The sequence below is a fragment of the Babylonia areolata genome, chromosome 6 (assembly GCF_041734735.1).
Source record: "Babylonia areolata isolate BAREFJ2019XMU chromosome 6, ASM4173473v1, whole genome shotgun sequence".
Lineage (NCBI taxonomy): Eukaryota > Metazoa > Mollusca > Gastropoda > Neogastropoda > Buccinidae > Babylonia > Babylonia areolata.
Genome location: NC_134881.1, coordinates 40,317,369 through 40,334,868, shown reverse-complemented (window position 1 = coordinate 40,334,868; position 17,500 = coordinate 40,317,369). Strand labels below are relative to the sequence as shown.

Below are 17,500 nucleotides of genomic sequence, written 5' to 3'. Positions count from 1 at the left end.
GCTCTTGGATGGAAAATGATGACTGATTGAAAAAAAAAAAAAAACTCAAAAGATCCCTCATATCAGTAATCTGTGCAACCTTTGATCATAACATGTTCCTGTTCCTTGGAATGTCCAGTTTTTCCGAACTTCCTTTCATGCACTTTTTTTAAATTATCTTTTATTGTATACTGTTTAATGTATTGATTTTTTTTTTTTTTATTGATAACACATTTATGCATTCTAGTCAAACGTACGGTAATGAATGTGAAAAAAACAAATAAATAACTTTGGTGTTAATTACGTTAAATCTCACAACAGTACTAAAAAAAAAACATAAACATGTGGCAAAAGATAAAGTGCATTCGTGTCAGCACGAGTTTGAAATTTCTCTTCTCGCCTACATGTTAAAAGACACCTAGTCATGACAGAGAAGAAGAAGACAATAATTTAGCGTTTTGCTGTGTGTGTGTGTGTGTGAGTGTTTGTGTGTGTGAGTGAGTGTGTGTGTATATATGTGTGTGTGTGTGAGTGTGTGAGTGCGCACTTGTGTGTGTGTGTGTGTGTGAGTGTGTGTGTGTGTGTGTGTGTGTGTGTGTGTGAGTGTGTGTGTGTGTGTGTGTGTGTGTGTGTGTGTGTGTTTCTGCAGGTGGCTGGGGGTGCGTGTGGCAGTCATGGGGGTGGTGGTTGTGGGCGTGGCCACCATGGTGGGTGTGGCTTTACGGGACCGTGGCACGGGAGGTCTTCTTGGGCTGACCATCACTTACGCTCTGGATGTAAGTCCTTCGATCTCGGAAGACGATGTTACATATTTGAAGTTTAAAAAAAACAAAAACCCAAATAGATAGTCGTGTTTGACTATGACATAAGAACAACAGAGGAGGTAACTGCTGTCCTGACTATCTGGGCTATAACGCAATTATAGTGGAGAGTATCTTGCCCAAGTTACATCCCCACTCTCTCAGCCGAGTGGGTTTTAGGACATTCGGCGAGTTGGGGATGGTTCCCAAAAGCTAACTAGCCCCGTAAGGCTGCAGCACTAAGAGCCAGTGCGGTTTTGCCTCCTAGTTTGAGAGTCACAGTGCTTCACATAAGACTAAGCTGTAAATGACTTCCCATTGCATTGGAGAAACCATTGACAATACAGCTCTCACTTTTGCTGTTGGCTCAACTGTAAAAGTCAGTCAGTCTGTGACATAAACTGAGTGTTGGGCCTAACTAAACTAATACTATGAAATGCATTTGACATTGTGCTCCCGTTCAGCCACAAGTAAGAAAATTCAGCAATGTCTTTAAAGCGGAAGTATGTTCACGAATGCTATCAACACAGTGTAATTAAGAACATCAGTGTTGTTCAAACTACGTTTTTTTGTGTGGTTTTTTTTGTTTTGTTTTTGTTTTTGAAGTACTAAGTAAGTACATAAGTACGCATGTAAGTAGGTACGCTAGCTACCAATCAAGTAAATAAATAACTGCCGACCTACCTACCTATCTACAACCATGCCTGCCTGCCTACCTAAATGAAGACAATCAATGCTGTGTTAAGGTTTTTACAGAACCCTTCCCTTTTTTGACTCACTTGTGTAAACAAAGTGAGTCTATGTTTTAACCCGGTGTTCGGTTGTCTGTGTGTGTGTGTGTGTGTGTGTGTGTGTGTGTCCGTGTGTCTGTGTGTCCGTGGTAAACTTTAACATTGACATTTTCTCTGCAAATACTTTGTCAGTTGACACCAAATTTGGCATGAAAATAGGAAAAATTCAGTTCTTTCCAGTCATCTTGTTTAAAACAATATTGCACTTCTGGGATGGGCACAAAAAAATAAATAAAGAAGCCTAATTATATGCAAACTGCATTTACTGTTATATTTATATTTTCTGTATTCTCTAAACTTGGCACTTTGACCTCTTATTCTGACACAACAACAAGAGGAGTCATTATTATCATTTTTTTGTTCAAACAGGAACTTCTTTTGCTAAGCATGGATTTTTTATTTATTTTGCAAACGTTTTGGTGCAGATAGTAAAAAAGGGAAATTAATAATAATAATAATAATAATAATGGATACTTATATAGCACACTATCCAGAAATCTGCTCTAGGTGCTTTACAAAAACGCTTTTGATAACATAAAACATTATATCTATGTTACATACACACACCAGAATGTGACCACACACACACACACACGCGCGCGCACGCGCGCGCGCGCACGCGCGCACACACACACACACACACACACACACACACACTGCATACATACATTTTAACATACATGTGTATCTAACAGCTACCCTAACACATACGCACACATAGGCAGGCACAAACTTACATAGACACACGCACACACAATACACATTCATATACATGCATGTAGTTGTGGACCTGCCACAATTGAACTTATTGCTGAGGGAAAAGGTGAGTTTTGAGACGAGATTTAAAAGATGCGAGGGAATCAGAATGACGGAGGTTATCAGGGAGCTTGTTCCACGTCTTTGGCGATTGAAAAGAAAACGATCTGTGTCCATAGGTCTTACTTCTGACGTGAGGTATCCTGAGAAGTCGAGTATCAGAGGAAGAACGGAGCTGGCGAGACGGGGTATAGATATGGATGAGTTCAGAAAGATATTTGGGGCCAGATCCGTTGACTGCAGAAAAGGTCAGAGTGGATAGCTTATAGTCTATTCGATCAGAAACAGGCAACCAGTGGAGAGACTGAAGGAGAGGAGAAACATGGTCAAATTTAGAAGCTCTGCAAATGAGTCTGGCAGCGTTATTCTGAATTCTTTGGAGTCTGTCTAACAGGTATTTGGGAAGGCCGGCCAAAAGAGAGTTGCAGTAATCCAATCTTGAGAGAACCAGAGAGCATACAAGTGTCTTGGTTGCATCGGTTGAGAGATAGTGGCGGATAGAGCTGATTCTACGCAGTTCCAAATAGGCAACTTTACAGATATTCGAAATGTGCTGTTGGAAGGAAAGAGACTGGTCCAGGATTACACCAAGACTGCGAACAGAGGGAGAAAGTGAAACAGGTGTGCTATTGATCAGAACAGAGTCAGGAAAGGAAGGATGTTGACGAAACTTCTTTGGACAGGTTATCATAAATTCAGTCTTATCATCATTTAATTGCAGCTTGTTGAGAGTCATCCAGTCCTTTAGGCCAGCAATGCACTCCTGTGTTTGAGTCACCAGTGCATCAAATTCAGCTATGGAAGCCGACTGATAAAGTTGTGTGTCATCAGCAAAGCTCTCATGCGACATCGCATGATGACTGATGACATCCGACACAGGAGCCGCATACAGCACGAAAAGTAATTAATGCTAAGGGACTTAATTTATCACAAGTGAGTCTTGAAGGCCTTGCCTCTCTTGTTTTGGCCTTATGTGCAGGTGACAGAGAACTTGAACTGGCTAGTGCGCATGCTCGGTGACCTGGAAACCAACGCGGTGTCAGTGGAACGCATTTTGGAGTACAGTGATCTGACACCAGAGGAGGTGAGAACTGTGTCATCATTTTGTTCTGCAGTTTATTTCCCAGTTCTGCACAAACATGAAGTGTTAACTCACTCAGTACAGCCAGTCCTCTCTTCTCCTCTACACAGACCCCTCGGATGTCCGTACAGTGGGTGTCTCAATGACCCAACCTTTAGCTTCCGTCGTCAGAATTGTGGTATTCTTTGTCAACATTCACCTCTTCAGTATAAGAGCCTTCCGCTTGCAATATTTTGATGATGGTAATTGGGCTGAAACGCTGTTAGCGTCGTCGCTTTCGCCGTTCGTATGGAGAGAGTTAAACACTTACGACTTGGTTTGATATTGTCAGCGTGGCACTGAAGGTGTCAGTGGAACGTATTTTGGAGTACAGTGATCTGACACCAGAGGAAGAGAGAGCTGTATCATCATTTTGTTCTGCAGTTTATTTCTCAGTTCTGCACAAACAAGAAGTGTTAAACACTTACGACTTGGTTTGATATTGTCAGCGTGGCACTGAACCCCCTCAAAAGCACCACACAGGGTTTTTATTGTGTCACACACACACACACACACACACACACACACACACACACACACACACACACACACACACACACCTCTCTCTCTCTCTCTCTCTCTCTCTATATATATATATATATATATATATATATATAGATATAGATATGATTTGGTACCTTATGCACATTGCAGAATGATAGATGTGTGTGTGTACGTGCGTACATGTGCCTCTGTGTGTGTGTGTGTGTGTGTGTGTGTGTGTGTGTGTGTAGTGTAGTGTAGTGTAGTGTAGTGTATGTATGTATGTATGTATGTGCGTATGTGTGCCTCTGTTTGTGTGCTTACGTACGTATACGTGTGTACGCACGCGCTCCACGATATTGTGTGTCTCTGTGAGTGTGAGGACACATTTAGATTTCTTATTATTGATTTTTATTTCATTTATTTTTTTTTTTTTTTTAAATCTGATGACACCCATCACAGGACACGGAGAGGATTCCCACAGTGGTCCCGTGCCACCAGTGGCCCAGAGAGGGCCGCGTGCAGTGGGTGAAGCTGTGGGCACGCTACGACAACAGCACCAGCTCCTCCGCCACCACCTCCACCACCAGCAAGGCTTTGGAGACGGCCCCCGTTCTACGCCACGTCGACTGCACCATCAAAGCTGGGGAAAAGGTCAGTCATCCTACTACAGTTGGTAACTAAGACTTATATATAGATATAGATATAGATCTCTCTCTCTCTCTCTCTCTCTCTCTCTCTCTCTCTCTCTCTCTCTCTCTCTCTCTCTCTCTGTGTATACAAACATGCGCTCACAAACACACACACACATGTGCACACGCACACACACACACACACACACACACACACACACATATGCACACACACACACGCACAGACACGCACACATGCACAGACAGACAGACGGACAGACACACACACACACACACACACACACACTAATTCATACACACACACACGCGCGCGCGCGCGCGCGCGCGCGCTTGTACACACGCTCGCTCGCATGACCGAACACTTTTACTTTCTAAACAGCGAATATAGGCCTCTCTCTCTGTCTGTCTGTCTGTCTGTCTCAGTCTCTGTCTCTGTCTCTCTCTCTCCCTCTCTCTCTCTCTCCACACACACACACACACACACACACACACACACACACACATATATATATATATATATATATATATCATTATATATATATGATATATATTTTCACATGTATACATATATATTATAGATAGATTGATATACATACATACATACATACATACAAGCCTCCAGAAAGATACCTAGCCAGCACATCGCAACAGAGCACTGAACTGAAAAGCAGAAAGCAATACCTTGAGGTGTGTGTAAATCCTGTGTCCATGTACCGTGTACAGTACCACGCACCGTTCATTCTGCCTGCCTACCTACTTGTCAATACTACTTGTCTGTCTGCCTGTCTGTCTGTCTCTGTCTCTCTGTGTGTGTCCCTGTCTGTCTCTCTGTCTCTGTCTCTCGGTCTCTCTCTCTGTCTCTCTCTGTCTCTGTCTCTGTCTCTCTGTCTGTCTGTGTGTGTGTGTGTGTGTGTGTGTGTGTGTGTGTGTGTGTCTCCACACACACACACACAGACACACACACACACACACATATATATATATATATATATTTATTTATTTATTTATATGATATATATTTTCACATATATACATATATATTATAGATAGATTGATAGCTATACATACATACATACATACATACATACAAGCCTCCAGAAAGATACCTAGCCAGCACATCGCAACAGAGCACTGAACTGAAAAGCAGAAAGCAATACCTTGAGGTGTGTGTAAATCCTGTGTCCATGTACCGTGTACAGTACCATGCACCGTTCATTCACTGCAGTCTTTTTTTTTTCTTCTTCTGCGTTCACTCGTATGCACACGAGTGGGCTTTTACATGTATGACCGTTTTTACCCCGCCATGTAGGCAGCCATACTCCGTTTTCGGGGGTGTGCATGCTGGGTATGTTCTTGTTTCCATAACCCACCGAACGCTGACATGGATTACAGGATCTTTAACGTGCGTATTTGATCTTCTGCTTGCATATACACACGAAGGGGGTTCAGGCACTAAGCAGGTCTGCACATATGTTGACCAGGGAGATCGTAAAAATCTCCACCCTTTACCCACCCACCAGGCGCCGTCACCGTGATTCGAACCCGGGACCCTAAGATTGACAGTCCAACGCTTTAACCACTCGGCTATTGCGCCCGTCACTGCAGTCTTTTCCCGTGGCTTTCAACTGACCTTGCAGGTAGGGGTGGTGGGGCGTACAGGGGCGGGGAAGACGTCACTATGGGGCGTCCTGCTGGGTCTCCTGACCATCGAAGAGGGCGCTGTGCTCATCGATGACGTCGACACGCGCTCCGTTCCGCTGCACGTGCTGCGCAGGCGCATTGCTGTTATGTCGCAGGTGAAGTGATTGGGTTTTTTTTTTGGTTTTTTTTTTATCTAAATTTCTTTGTGTGTGGGGGTGGGGAGGAGGATGGGCTGTGGGAGGGTGGGGTGGGGGTGCGCGTGTGTGTGTGTGTGTGTGTGTGTGTGTGTGTGTGTGTGTGTGTGAAAGTATTTTCCACATCCTCTTTTACATCGTCGTCGTTATTATCATCATCATCTTCTTCTTCTTTTTTCCTCCTCCTTCTTCTTCTTCTTTTTTCGCACGCGCGCACGTGTGTGTATGTGTGTGCGTGTGTGTGTCCCCCTCCGTCTGTCTGTCTGTCTGTCTGTCTCTGTCTCTGTCTCTGTCTCTGTCTCTCTCTCTCTCTCTCTCTCTCTCTCTCTCTCTCAATGAAAGCATATACGTAGTTTTGCTATATATCTTTATAAATCACTGCAATTAAGAGAGACACTTATTTCTTAGATTCACTGACAGTTTGTTGTGAAAGACGTTGCATTGTTGTTTATATTAACAATTTTGCAGTGACTCATGTAAAATTCTGTTATTAACCCGTCTTCATAAGGGGCTATGGTCTTCGTTGAATAAACCATCTCTCTCTCTCTTCTTCTTCTTCTCCTCCTCCTCCTCCTCCTCCACCTCCTCCTCCTCCTTCTTCTTCTTCTTCTTCTCCTCCTCCTCCTCCTTCTTCTTCTTCATCATCTCTCAGGAGCCCTTGGTGCTGGAAGGCTCCATCCGTCTGAACCTTGACCCGGAAGGTGTGGTGGAGGGGGAGGAGCGTCTGTGGGCGGTGCTGGACCAGACCCAGCTGACCAATCACGTCAGAGCCCTTCCCGGGGGTCTGGACTATGTCTGTCAGCCTGATGGCCAGGGGTTCAGGTAGGTGGGTGGGTGGGTGGCGGCGTTTATTTTTATTTTTATTTTTATTTATTTTTTTTTTTTTTTTATATCACAACAGATTTCTCTGTGTGAAATTCGGGCTGCTCTCCCCAGGGAGAGCGCGTCGCTACACCACAGCGCCACCCATTTTTTTGTAATTTTTTTTTCCTGCGTGCAGTTTTATTTGTTTTTCCTATCGAAGTGGATTTTTCCACAGAATTTTGCCAGGAACAACCCTTTTGTTGACGTGGGTTCTTTTACGTGCGCAAAGTGTATGCTGTACACAGGACTTCGGTTTATCGTCTCATCCGAATGACTAGCGTCCAGACCACCACTCAAGGTCTCGTGGAGGGGGAGAAAATATCGGCGGCTGAGCCGTGATTCGAACCAGCGCGCTCAGATTCTCTCGCTTCCTAGGCGGACGCGCTACCTGTAGGCCATCACTCCACTACGTTTTGGAGATTGTGTTGTGTTGCGTTTTGGGGATTGTATTGTATTGTATTGTGTTGTGTTGCGTTTAGGAGACTATAAGTTTATTGTATTGCGTTTAAGAGACTGTGTTGTATTGCATTTGATTGTGTTGCGTTCCGGATATTTTATTTTAAATTAAACAAACCACTATACCATGTTATATGTAGGACCTTAGACATCAATGCTTTGGAAAATCAGATGCGAAAGGTTGAGGTTACATCAATGCGGTGTCCTTTTTTTTCTTTTCTTTTTTTTTCCATTATTCTTTTTCTTTGTTTAACTCTCTCCATACGAACGGCGAAAGAGACGACGTTAACAGCGTTTCACCCCAATAACCATCATCAAAATATTGCAAGCGGAAGGCTCTTATACTGAAGACGTGAATGTTGACAAAGAATACGACAATTCTGACGACGGAAGCTAAAGGTTGGGTCATTGAGACACCCACTGGACATCCGAGGGGTCTGTGGAGAGGAGAAGAGAGGACTGGCCGTTAAACTGGGTATCACATGTGAGTCCCGAAAACCTTGCCTCCTTTTATTTGTTCGTTCATTCATTTATTTGTTTATTTATTCGTTCACTTTTCTTCATTCATTCGGTCATTCATTCTGTCACTCCTCTGACGTCACCGCTTTTCCAGCGCCGGGCAGAAGCAGCTGCTGTGTTTGGCACGCCTCCTCTTACGTCAGTGCCGCGTCATGGTGCTGGACGAGGTGACGTCATCGGTGGACCGGGTCACGGAGGTGGCCATCTGCCAGGCTGTCCGGGAGGCCTGTGCTGACCGCACTGTCATCATCGTGTCCCACAGACTGACCACTGTCCAGCTGTGTGATAGGTGTGTGTGTGGTGGTGTGGGGTTGTTTTGTTATGGGTGTGGGGTTGTTTTGTTATAGGTGTAGGGTTGTTTTGTTATAGGTGTAGGGTTGTTTTGTTATAGGTGTGGGGATGTTTTGTTATAGCTGTAGGGTTGTTTTTGGTTATAGGTGTAGGGTTGTTTTGTTATAGGTGTAGGGGTTGTTTTGTTATAGGTGTTGGGGTGTTTTGTTATAGGTGTGGGGGTGTTTTGTTATAGGTGTAGGGGTGTTTTGTTATAGGTGTGGGGATGTTTTGTTATAGGTGTAGGGGTGTTTTGTTATAGGTGTGGGGATGTTTTGTTATAGGTGTAGGGATGTTTTGTTATAGGTGTGGGGATGTTTTTGTTATAGGTGTAGGGGTGTTTTGTTATAGGTGTGGGGATGTTTTGTTATAGGTGTAGGGGTGTTTTGTTATAGGTGTGGGGATGTTTTGTTATAGGTGTAGGGGTGTTTTGTTATAGGTGTGGGGATGTTTTGTTATAGGTGTAGGGTTGTTTTTGTTATAGGTGTGGGGTTGTTTTGTTATAGGTGTAGGGATGTTTTGTTATAGGTGTGGGGTTGTTTTGTTATAGGTGTAGGGTTGTTTTGTTATAGGTGTAGGGTTGTTTTGTTATAGGTGTAGGGATGTTTTGTTTAGGTGTGGGGTTGTTTTGTTATAGGTGTGGGGTGTTTGTTGGTGTGGTGTTTGTTATAGGTGTGGGGTTTGTTATGGTGTGGGGTGTTGTATAGGTGTGGGGATTTGTTATGGGTGGGTTTTTTTATAGGTGTGGGGTGTTTTGTTATAGGTGTGGGTGTGTGTTTGTTTAGGTGTGGTGGGTGTTTTGTGGTGGGGTGTTTTGTTATAGGTGTGGTGGTGTGGGGATGTTTTGTTTAGGTGTGGGGTGTTTTGTTATAGGTGTGGTTGGGTGTTTGTTATAGTGGGGGTTGTTTTGTTATAGGTGGTGGTGGGGGTTGTTTTGTTATAGGTGTGGGGTGTTTTGTTATAGGTGTGGGGATGTTTTGTTGGTGTTGTGTTTTGATAGGTGGGGTTTTTGTTATAGGTGTGGGAGTTTTGTTATAGGTGTGGGGGTGGTTTTGTTGAGGGTTATAGGTGTGGGGTGTGTTTTGTTATAGGTGTGTGGGGTGTTTTGTTATAGGTGTGGGGGGTGTTTTGTTATAGTGTGTGGGGGTGTTTTGTTATAGGTGTAGGGGTTGTTTTGTTTTAGGTGTGGGGTTTTTTTGTTATAGGTGTTGGGGTTGTTTTGTTATAGGTGTGGGGTTGTTTTGTTATAGGTGTGGGGTTGTTTTGTTATAGGTGTAGGGGTTGTTTTGTTATAGGTGTGGGGTGTTTTGTTATAGGTGGGGGTGTTTTGTTATAGGTTGTGGGGTTGTTTTTGTTATAGGTGTGGGGGTTGTTTTGTTATAGTGTGGTGGTGTAGGTTGTTTTGATATAGGTGTAGGGTTGTTTTGTTATAGGTGAGGTGTAGGGTTGTTTTGTTATAGGTGTGGGGGTGTTTTGTTATAGGTGTGGGGGTGTTTTGTTATAGGTGTGTAGGGTGTGGGGATGTTTTGATATAGGTGTGGTGGTGTGGGGATGTTTTGTTATAGGTGTTAGGGTTGTTTTGTTATAGGTTGTGGTGGTGTGGGGATGTTTTGTTATAGGTGTGGTGGTGTGGGTGTTTTGTTATAGGTGTGGGGTGGTGGGGATGTTTTGTTATAGGTGTAGGGTTGTTTTGTTATAGGTGTGGGGGTGTTATGGTGTAGGTTTTGTTAGGGGGTGGTTTTTGTTTGGTGTGGGGTTGTTTTGTTATAGGTGTGGGGTTGTTTTGTTATAGGTTGGTGATGGTGGGGGTTTTGTTAGGTGTGGGGTTGTTTTGTATAGGTGTGGGGTGTTTTGTTTGGTGGGGGTTTGTATAGGTGTGGGGTGTTTGTTAGGTGTGGGTTGTTTGTTATAGGTGTGTTTGTTTGGTGGGGTTGTTTTGTTATGGTGTGTGGGGATGTTTTGTTTAGTGTAGGGTGTTGTTATAGGTGTGGGGATGTTTTGTATAGGTGTGGGTTGTTATAGGTGTGGTGGTGTGGGGATGTTTTGTTATAGGTTGGTTGTGTTGGTGTGGAGTTTTGTTATGGTGTGGGGTGTGTTTGTTATAGTGGGGATGTTTTGTTATAGGTTGTGGGGGTGTTTGTTATAGGTGTGGGTGTTTTGTTATAGTGTGTGGGTGGATGTTTTTTGTTAGGGTGTGTAAGGTGTGGTGTTTTGTTATAGGTGTGGGTGTTTGTTGGTGTGGGGATGTTTTGTTTAGGTGTGGTGTTGTTTGGTTGGGATGTTTTGTTATAGGTGTGGGGTGTTTGTAAGGTTGGTGTGTGGTTATTAGGTGTGGTGGTGGGTTTTGTTATAGGTGTGGGGTTGTTTTGTTATAGGTGTGGGATGTTTGTTTAGGTGTGGGTGTTTTGTTATAGGTGTGGGTGTTTTGTTATAGGTGTGGGGATGTTTTGTATAGGTGTGGTGTAGGGTGTGGGATGTTTTGTTATAGGTGTGGGGTGTTTTGTTATAGGTGTGGGGTGTTTTGTTATAGTGAGGGTGTTGTTAGGTGTGGTGTTTTGTTATAGGTGTGGGGTTGTTTTTGTTATAGGTGTGGGGTGTGGTGTTTGTTATAGGTGGGGGTTGTTTTGTTATGAGGTGTAGGGATGTTTTGTTATAGGTGTGGGATGTTTTGTTATAGGTGTAGGGATGTTTTGTTATAGGTGTAGGGATGTTTTGTTATAGGTGTGGGGATGTTTTGTTATAGGTGTGGGGTTCTTTTGTTATAGGTGTGGGGATGTTTTGTTATAGGTGTGGGGATGTTTTGTTATAGGTGTAGGGGTGTTTTGTTATAGGTGTGGGGGTGTTTTGTTATAGGTGTGGGGTTGTTTTGTTATAGGTGTAGGGTTGTTTTGTTATAGGTGTGGGGATGTTTTGTTATAGGTGTGGGGTTGTTTTGTTATAGGTGTAGTGGTTGTTTTGTTATAGGTGTGGGGTTGTTTTGTTATAGGTGTAGGGGTTGTTTTGTTATAGGTGTGGGGTTGTTTTGTTATAGGTGTAGTGGTTGTTTTGTTATAGGTGTGGGGTTGTTTTGTTATAGGTGTAGGGATGTTTTGTTATAGGTGTGGGGTTGTTTTGTTATAGGTGTGGGGATGTTTTGTTATAGGTGTGGGGTTGTTTTGTTATAGGTGTGGGGTTGTTTTGTTATAGGTGTGGGGTTGTTTTGTTATAGGTGTGGGGATGTTTTGTTATAGGTGTGGGGATGTTTTGTTATAGGTGTAGGGGTGTTTTGTTATAGGTGTAGGGGTGTTTTGTTATAGGTGTAGGGGTGTTTTGTTATAGGTGTGGGGATGTTTTGTTATAGGTGTGGGGATGTTTTGTTATAGGTGTAGGGGTGTTTTGTTATAGGTGTGGGGATGTTTTGTTATAGGTGTAGGGTTGTTTTGTTATAGGTGTAGGGGTTGTTTTGTTATAGGTGTGGGGGTGTTTTGTTATAGGTGCGGGGATGTTTTGTTATAGGTGTGGGGTTGTTATAGGTGTGGTAGTGCGGGGATGTTTTGTTATAGGTGTGGGGATGTTTTGTTATAGGTGTGGGGTTGTTTTGTTATAGGTGTGGTGGTGTGGGGATGTTTTGTTATAGGTGTGGGGATGTTTTGTTATAGGTGTGGGGTTGTTTTGTTATAGGTGTGGGGTTGTTTTGTTATAGGTGTGGGGATGTTTTGTTATAGGTGTGGGGATGTTTTGTTATAGGTGTGGGGTTGTTTTGTTATAGGTGTGGGGATGTTTTGTTATAGGTGTGGGGTTGTTTTGTTATAGGTGTGGGGATGTTTTGTTATAGGTGTGGGGTTGTTTTGTTATAGGTGTGGGGTTGTTTTGTTATAGGTGTGGGGTTGTTTTGTTATAGGTGTAGGGGTGTTTTGTTATAGGTGTAGGGGTGTTTTGTTATAGGTGTAGGGGTGTTTTGTTATAGGTGTAGGGGTTGTTTTGTTATAGGTGTGGGGTTGTTTTGTTATAGGTGTGGTGGTGTGGGGATGTTTTGTTATAGGTGTAGGGGTTGTTTTGTTATAGGTGTGGTGGTGTGGCGATGTTTTGTTATAGGTGTAGGGATGTTGGGATGTTTTGTTTTTCAGTTTTACGTCTACTCGCATTGTGTGATTATAGATTAGGGGGTTGTGGGTGTGTATATTGTGTGTGTGTGTGTGGGGGGGGGGGATATGGTGATGAGTGGGGGAGGGTACGGGGGGATGTGGAGGGGTCGGGGGGGGACTCAGAACTCAGAATGATGTAACTGCAGCTCTGGGCCTCTGGCGTATAACAATAGTGGTGAACATCTGAAATAATTACTCTTTCGTTTCATAATATCAACAGTTTTGTTGTAGTTGCTAACGCTTTATGTATGAGCTCTGCTGGCCTTTTCGTCAAATACTGTGTGGGGCGGGGGTTGGGGAGAGGGGGCTGAGGAGGGGAGAGGGAGAGAGTGTAGATGAGTGTATGTGTGTGTGTGTGTGGGGGGGGGGTTAGGGGTTACTTGTGTGTGTGTGTGTGTGTGTGTGTAGAGATAGAGAGAGAGAGAGAGAGAGAGAGAGAGAGAGATTCAAAAACTTTATTACTCAAAGATAAAGGTTTTAGGCATCGCCCAGTCTCTTCCAATCTGTCCTTGTGACAACAGAGAGAGAGGGGTGTGTGTGTGCGTGTGTGTGTGTGTGTGTGTTTCTCTGCATCCAGACAATACAACCCCCCCCCACCCCCCCACCCACCCGCACACACACACACACACACACACCCCTTTCATCTCTCCCTCTTGCTCTGTGTATCCGTATAATCTGTATCTGCTGATCATCCTGTTTTATTATGTCCATGATGAAGATGATGATGATGGTGATGATGGTGGTGATTGTTTCTATTGGCAGTTTTGTTGCTGCAGAAAACAGGTTTTATCCTCGAGTAGTCGAAAGGTTTTGAGTGTTGTGTCTTCTTTGAGTGTGGTGCGTGTGTTTTTCAGGGTGATGGTGATGGACAAGGGGAGGGTGGTGGAGGTGGGCAGTCCCTGTCACCTGCTGGCGGATCCCTTCTCCCACTTCTCCCGCCTGGCCGCCAGCTCTGACGTCACCAAGTGACGTCATTTGTCGCTTGTGATGACGTCACTTTTGATTTTTTTTTTTTTAACTAGACAATCACTATATCATTTGGCGCAGTGTGACAATGCTTTTCTGTGTGTGTGTGTGTGTGTGTGTGTGTGTTTATTTTATTGATTCTCTTGTGTAAACTAAGACAGTCTATGTTTTAACCCGGTGTTCGGTTGTCTGTGTGTGTGTGTGTGTGGTAAACTTGAACATTGACATTTTTCTCTGGAAATACTTTGTCTGCCAATACCAAAATTGGCTTACACACAGTATGAAAAAAAACCCAACCTCTTCACAGTCATACCAATAAAAGGTTTAAGTCTCCCGATTTAAGCCGCATTTCAGAATTTTTAATGGTTTATTTCGTTGACATGTGTTCCGAAATCCGAAAATTTAAGAAACCGCTTTCCACTCAGTTTGGCCGACTAGAAGGAAGGTTGCATTCGAAGACGATATGACCTCGTGTTTCTTGTTCACAATCCAAAGGAAAGAAATACAAATTCTGGACAGAACACTCACAGTGATACTAACAACACCATCGACGTATTTAATAATAATAATAATAATGGTATTTATATAGCGCTGGATCTTGTGCAGAGACAAATCAAAGCGCTTTCGCACCAGTCATTCACAGGCATGCATAACTCTAATACTGTAGAAACTAAAGACAAGGAAGGGCAGGCAAGGAAGGCTATTTTGGGAAGAGGTGGGTTTTAAGGCCAGACTTGAAAGAGCTGAGAGTGGAGACTTGACGAAGCGAAAAAGGAAGTTCATTCCAATCGCAAGGTCCAGAAACAGAGAAAGAACGGCGGCCAACAGTCGAGTGTTTGAATCTGGGTATGCGTAAACAGAGTGGATCCGAGGCCGATCGTAGTGAGCGAGATGGAGTGTAGAGGTGAAGGCAGCCGCAGAGATAGGAAGGGGCAGTTTTGTGAATGCATCTATAACATAGAGTGCTGATCTTGTACTTTATTCGGTGTGACACTGAATTAGCTGGAATGAACATAAAATAAAAATTGAATCGATCGTTTCTTTCAGCCCGTTTTAGACTGATTTGTGCAGATCTAGAGATCTACAATGTGTTGTGATGTGCTTGAAGGAGATGGCAACGTCTCCTTTACCGCCGAAATAAAAGAATAATCGAGATATAAAGCCTAGTTTGCCGAAAATGTACATATGTTTTGTCTCAATGTATTGGTGTCAAATAAAGCCTAGTTTGCCGAAAATGTATATATGTTTGTCTCAATGGATTCTTGACAAATAAAGCCTAGTTTGCAGAAAATGTATATATGTTTGTCTCAATGTATTGGTGTCAAATAAAGCCTAGTTTACCGAAAATGTACATGTGTTTGTCTCAATGTGTTGTTGTCAAATAAAGCCTAGTTTGCCGAAAATGTATATATGTTTGTCTCAATGGATTCTTGACAAATAAAGCCTAGTTTACCGAAAATGTACATATGTTTTGTCTCAATGTATTGTTGTCAAATAAAGCCTAGTTTGCCGAAAATGTATATATGTTTGTCTCAATGTATTGGTGTCAAATAAAGCCTAGTTTGCCGAAAATGTACATATGTTTGTCTCAATGTATTGGTGTCAAATAAAGCCTAGTTTGCCGAAAATGTATATATGTTTGTCTCAATGGATTCTTGACAAATAAAGCCTAGTTTACCGAAAATGTATATATGTTTGTCTCAATGTATTGGTGTCAAATAAAGCCTAGTTTACCGAAAATGTACATGTGTTTGTCTCAATGTGTTGTTGTCAAATAAAGCCTAGTTTGCAGAAAATGTACACGTTTGTTTCAATGTAGTGGTGTCAGATAAAGCCTAGTTTACCGAAAATGTATATATGTTTGTCTCAATGTATTGTTGTCAAATAAAGCCTAGTTTACCGAAAATGTACATATGTTTGTCTCAATGTCTTGGTGTCAAATAAAGCCTAGTTTGCCGAAAATGTATATATGTTTGTCTCAATGTATTGTTGTCAAATAAAGCTTAGTTTGCAGAAAATGTACGTATGTTTTGTCTCAATGTATTGGTGTCAAATAAAGCCTAGTTTGCCGAAAATGTACATATGTTTGTCTCAATGTATTGTTGTCAAATAAAGCCTAGTTTGCAGAAAATGTACGTATGTTTTGTGTCAATGTATTGGTGTCAAATAAAGCCTAGTTAGCCGAAAATGTATATATGTTTGTCTCAATGCATTGTTGTCAAATAAAGCCTAGTTTGCAGAAAATGTACGTATGTTTTGTCTCAATGTATTGGTGTCAAATAAAGCCTAGTTAGCCGAAAATGTATATATGTTTGTCTCAATGGATTGTTGTCAAATAAAGTCTATTCTTCCGATAAATAGATGCACATTTGTTTGTTTGAATGTATTGTTGTCAAATGAAGCCTATTATTTTTTTTTATTTTTTTTTTTTTTTTACCGAATATGTACATCTGTTTTATAATTCGATTCACAGTTGTAGTGACGTTTTATTTGTTACTCTTCTTGTTCGTTTTTCTCGTCCTCTGTTTTCGCTCTTATTTTTCTTCTTCTTCATTTTGTTGTTGCTCTTCTTCTTCTTCTTCTTCTTCTTCTTCTCCGTCCATTTCTCTCTGTCTCTCGGCTCCTCCCATCATATTCTCCTTTTCATCACCATTCTCTTCTGTTTGTGCTCTTTCTTCTTCTCACTCTTCTCACCTGTGACATCGGCTAATGAACACACACACACACACACACACACACACACACATATATATATATATATATAAGCCGAACGAAAAATATATAAAAAGAAGAAAAAAAATCGCACGTCATGTACCCGTGAACTGAGCCAGCCAAATGACGGGGCTGTGATTTGCACCCGATTGTCACATGTCTGCGGGGAATGTAGCGTGCTGGGTGTATACAGGGTACTGAAAATCACAGGGAAGGTGACACCCCCTCATTAGCGTTTTAAAACACACCTTGACAGCACACTCCGTGCCGCATACCTCGTTGTTAGAATTAAGCACGTGAGTCTCGCCTCATCGTATATATGTTATATATATCTGTCTATCTACATAGTCTGTTGTTTGGCATGTTCTTTGTGGGAATACATTAAAAAAAAAAAAAGAAGAAGAAGAAGAAAAACACCTGAAGGAGGAGGAGGTGTGAGGGAGTGCGTGTGTGGAGGGTGAGGGAGAGGGAGGTAGAGGGGGAGCAACGAATATTGTGAGATTGTGTGTGTGTATGTGTGTGTGTGTGTGTGTGTGTGTGTGTGTGTGTGTGTGTGTGTGTGTGTTGTCATGTGATTTGGCGTGTGTGCGTGTGTATGTGTGTGTGTGTGTGTGTTGTCATGTGTTTTGGCTAGTGTGTGTGTGTGTTGTCATGTGTTTTGGCTAGTGTGTGTATATGTGTGTGTGTGTTGTCATGTGTTTTGGCTAGTGTGTGTATATGTGTGTGTGTGTTGTCATGTGTTTTGGCTAGTGTGTGTGTGTGTGTGTTGTCATGTGTTTTGGCTGTTGTGTGTGTGTGTGTGTGTGTTGTCATGTGTTTTGGCTAGTGTGTGTGTGTGTGTGTTGTCATGTGTTTTGGCTGTTGTGTGTGTGTGTGTGTGTGTGTGTTTTCATGTGTTTTGGCTAGTGTGTGCATGTGTGTGTGTGTGTTGTCATGTGTTTTGGCTAGTGTGTGTGTGTGTATGTTGTCATGTGTTTGGGCGTGTGTGTGTGTGTGTGTGTGTGTGTGTGTTGTCATGAGCCAGTGTTGTGTGTGTGTGTGTGTGTGTGTGT

General features: G+C 42.7%; 1 protein-coding gene across 1 annotated transcript in view; it reads left to right on the top strand.

Moving 5' to 3' along the window:
* Positions 1-16,071, top strand: part of LOC143283529 (multidrug resistance-associated protein 1-like) — a 66,878-nt gene extending 50,807 nt beyond the window's left edge. Inside the window, exons 24-30 of the mRNA XM_076589774.1 lie at positions 629-755; positions 3,366-3,470; positions 4,452-4,643; positions 6,280-6,438; positions 7,130-7,299; positions 8,411-8,605; positions 13,625-16,071. Of these exons, the coding sequence (XP_076445889.1) occupies positions 629-755; positions 3,366-3,470; positions 4,452-4,643; positions 6,280-6,438; positions 7,130-7,299; positions 8,411-8,605; positions 13,625-13,739 (1,063 nt within the window). The 3' untranslated portion in view covers positions 13,740-16,071. The remainder of the gene's footprint in view (positions 1-628; positions 756-3,365; positions 3,471-4,451; positions 4,644-6,279; positions 6,439-7,129; positions 7,300-8,410; positions 8,606-13,624) is intronic.
* Positions 16,072-17,500: the final 1,429 nt, after the last annotated feature.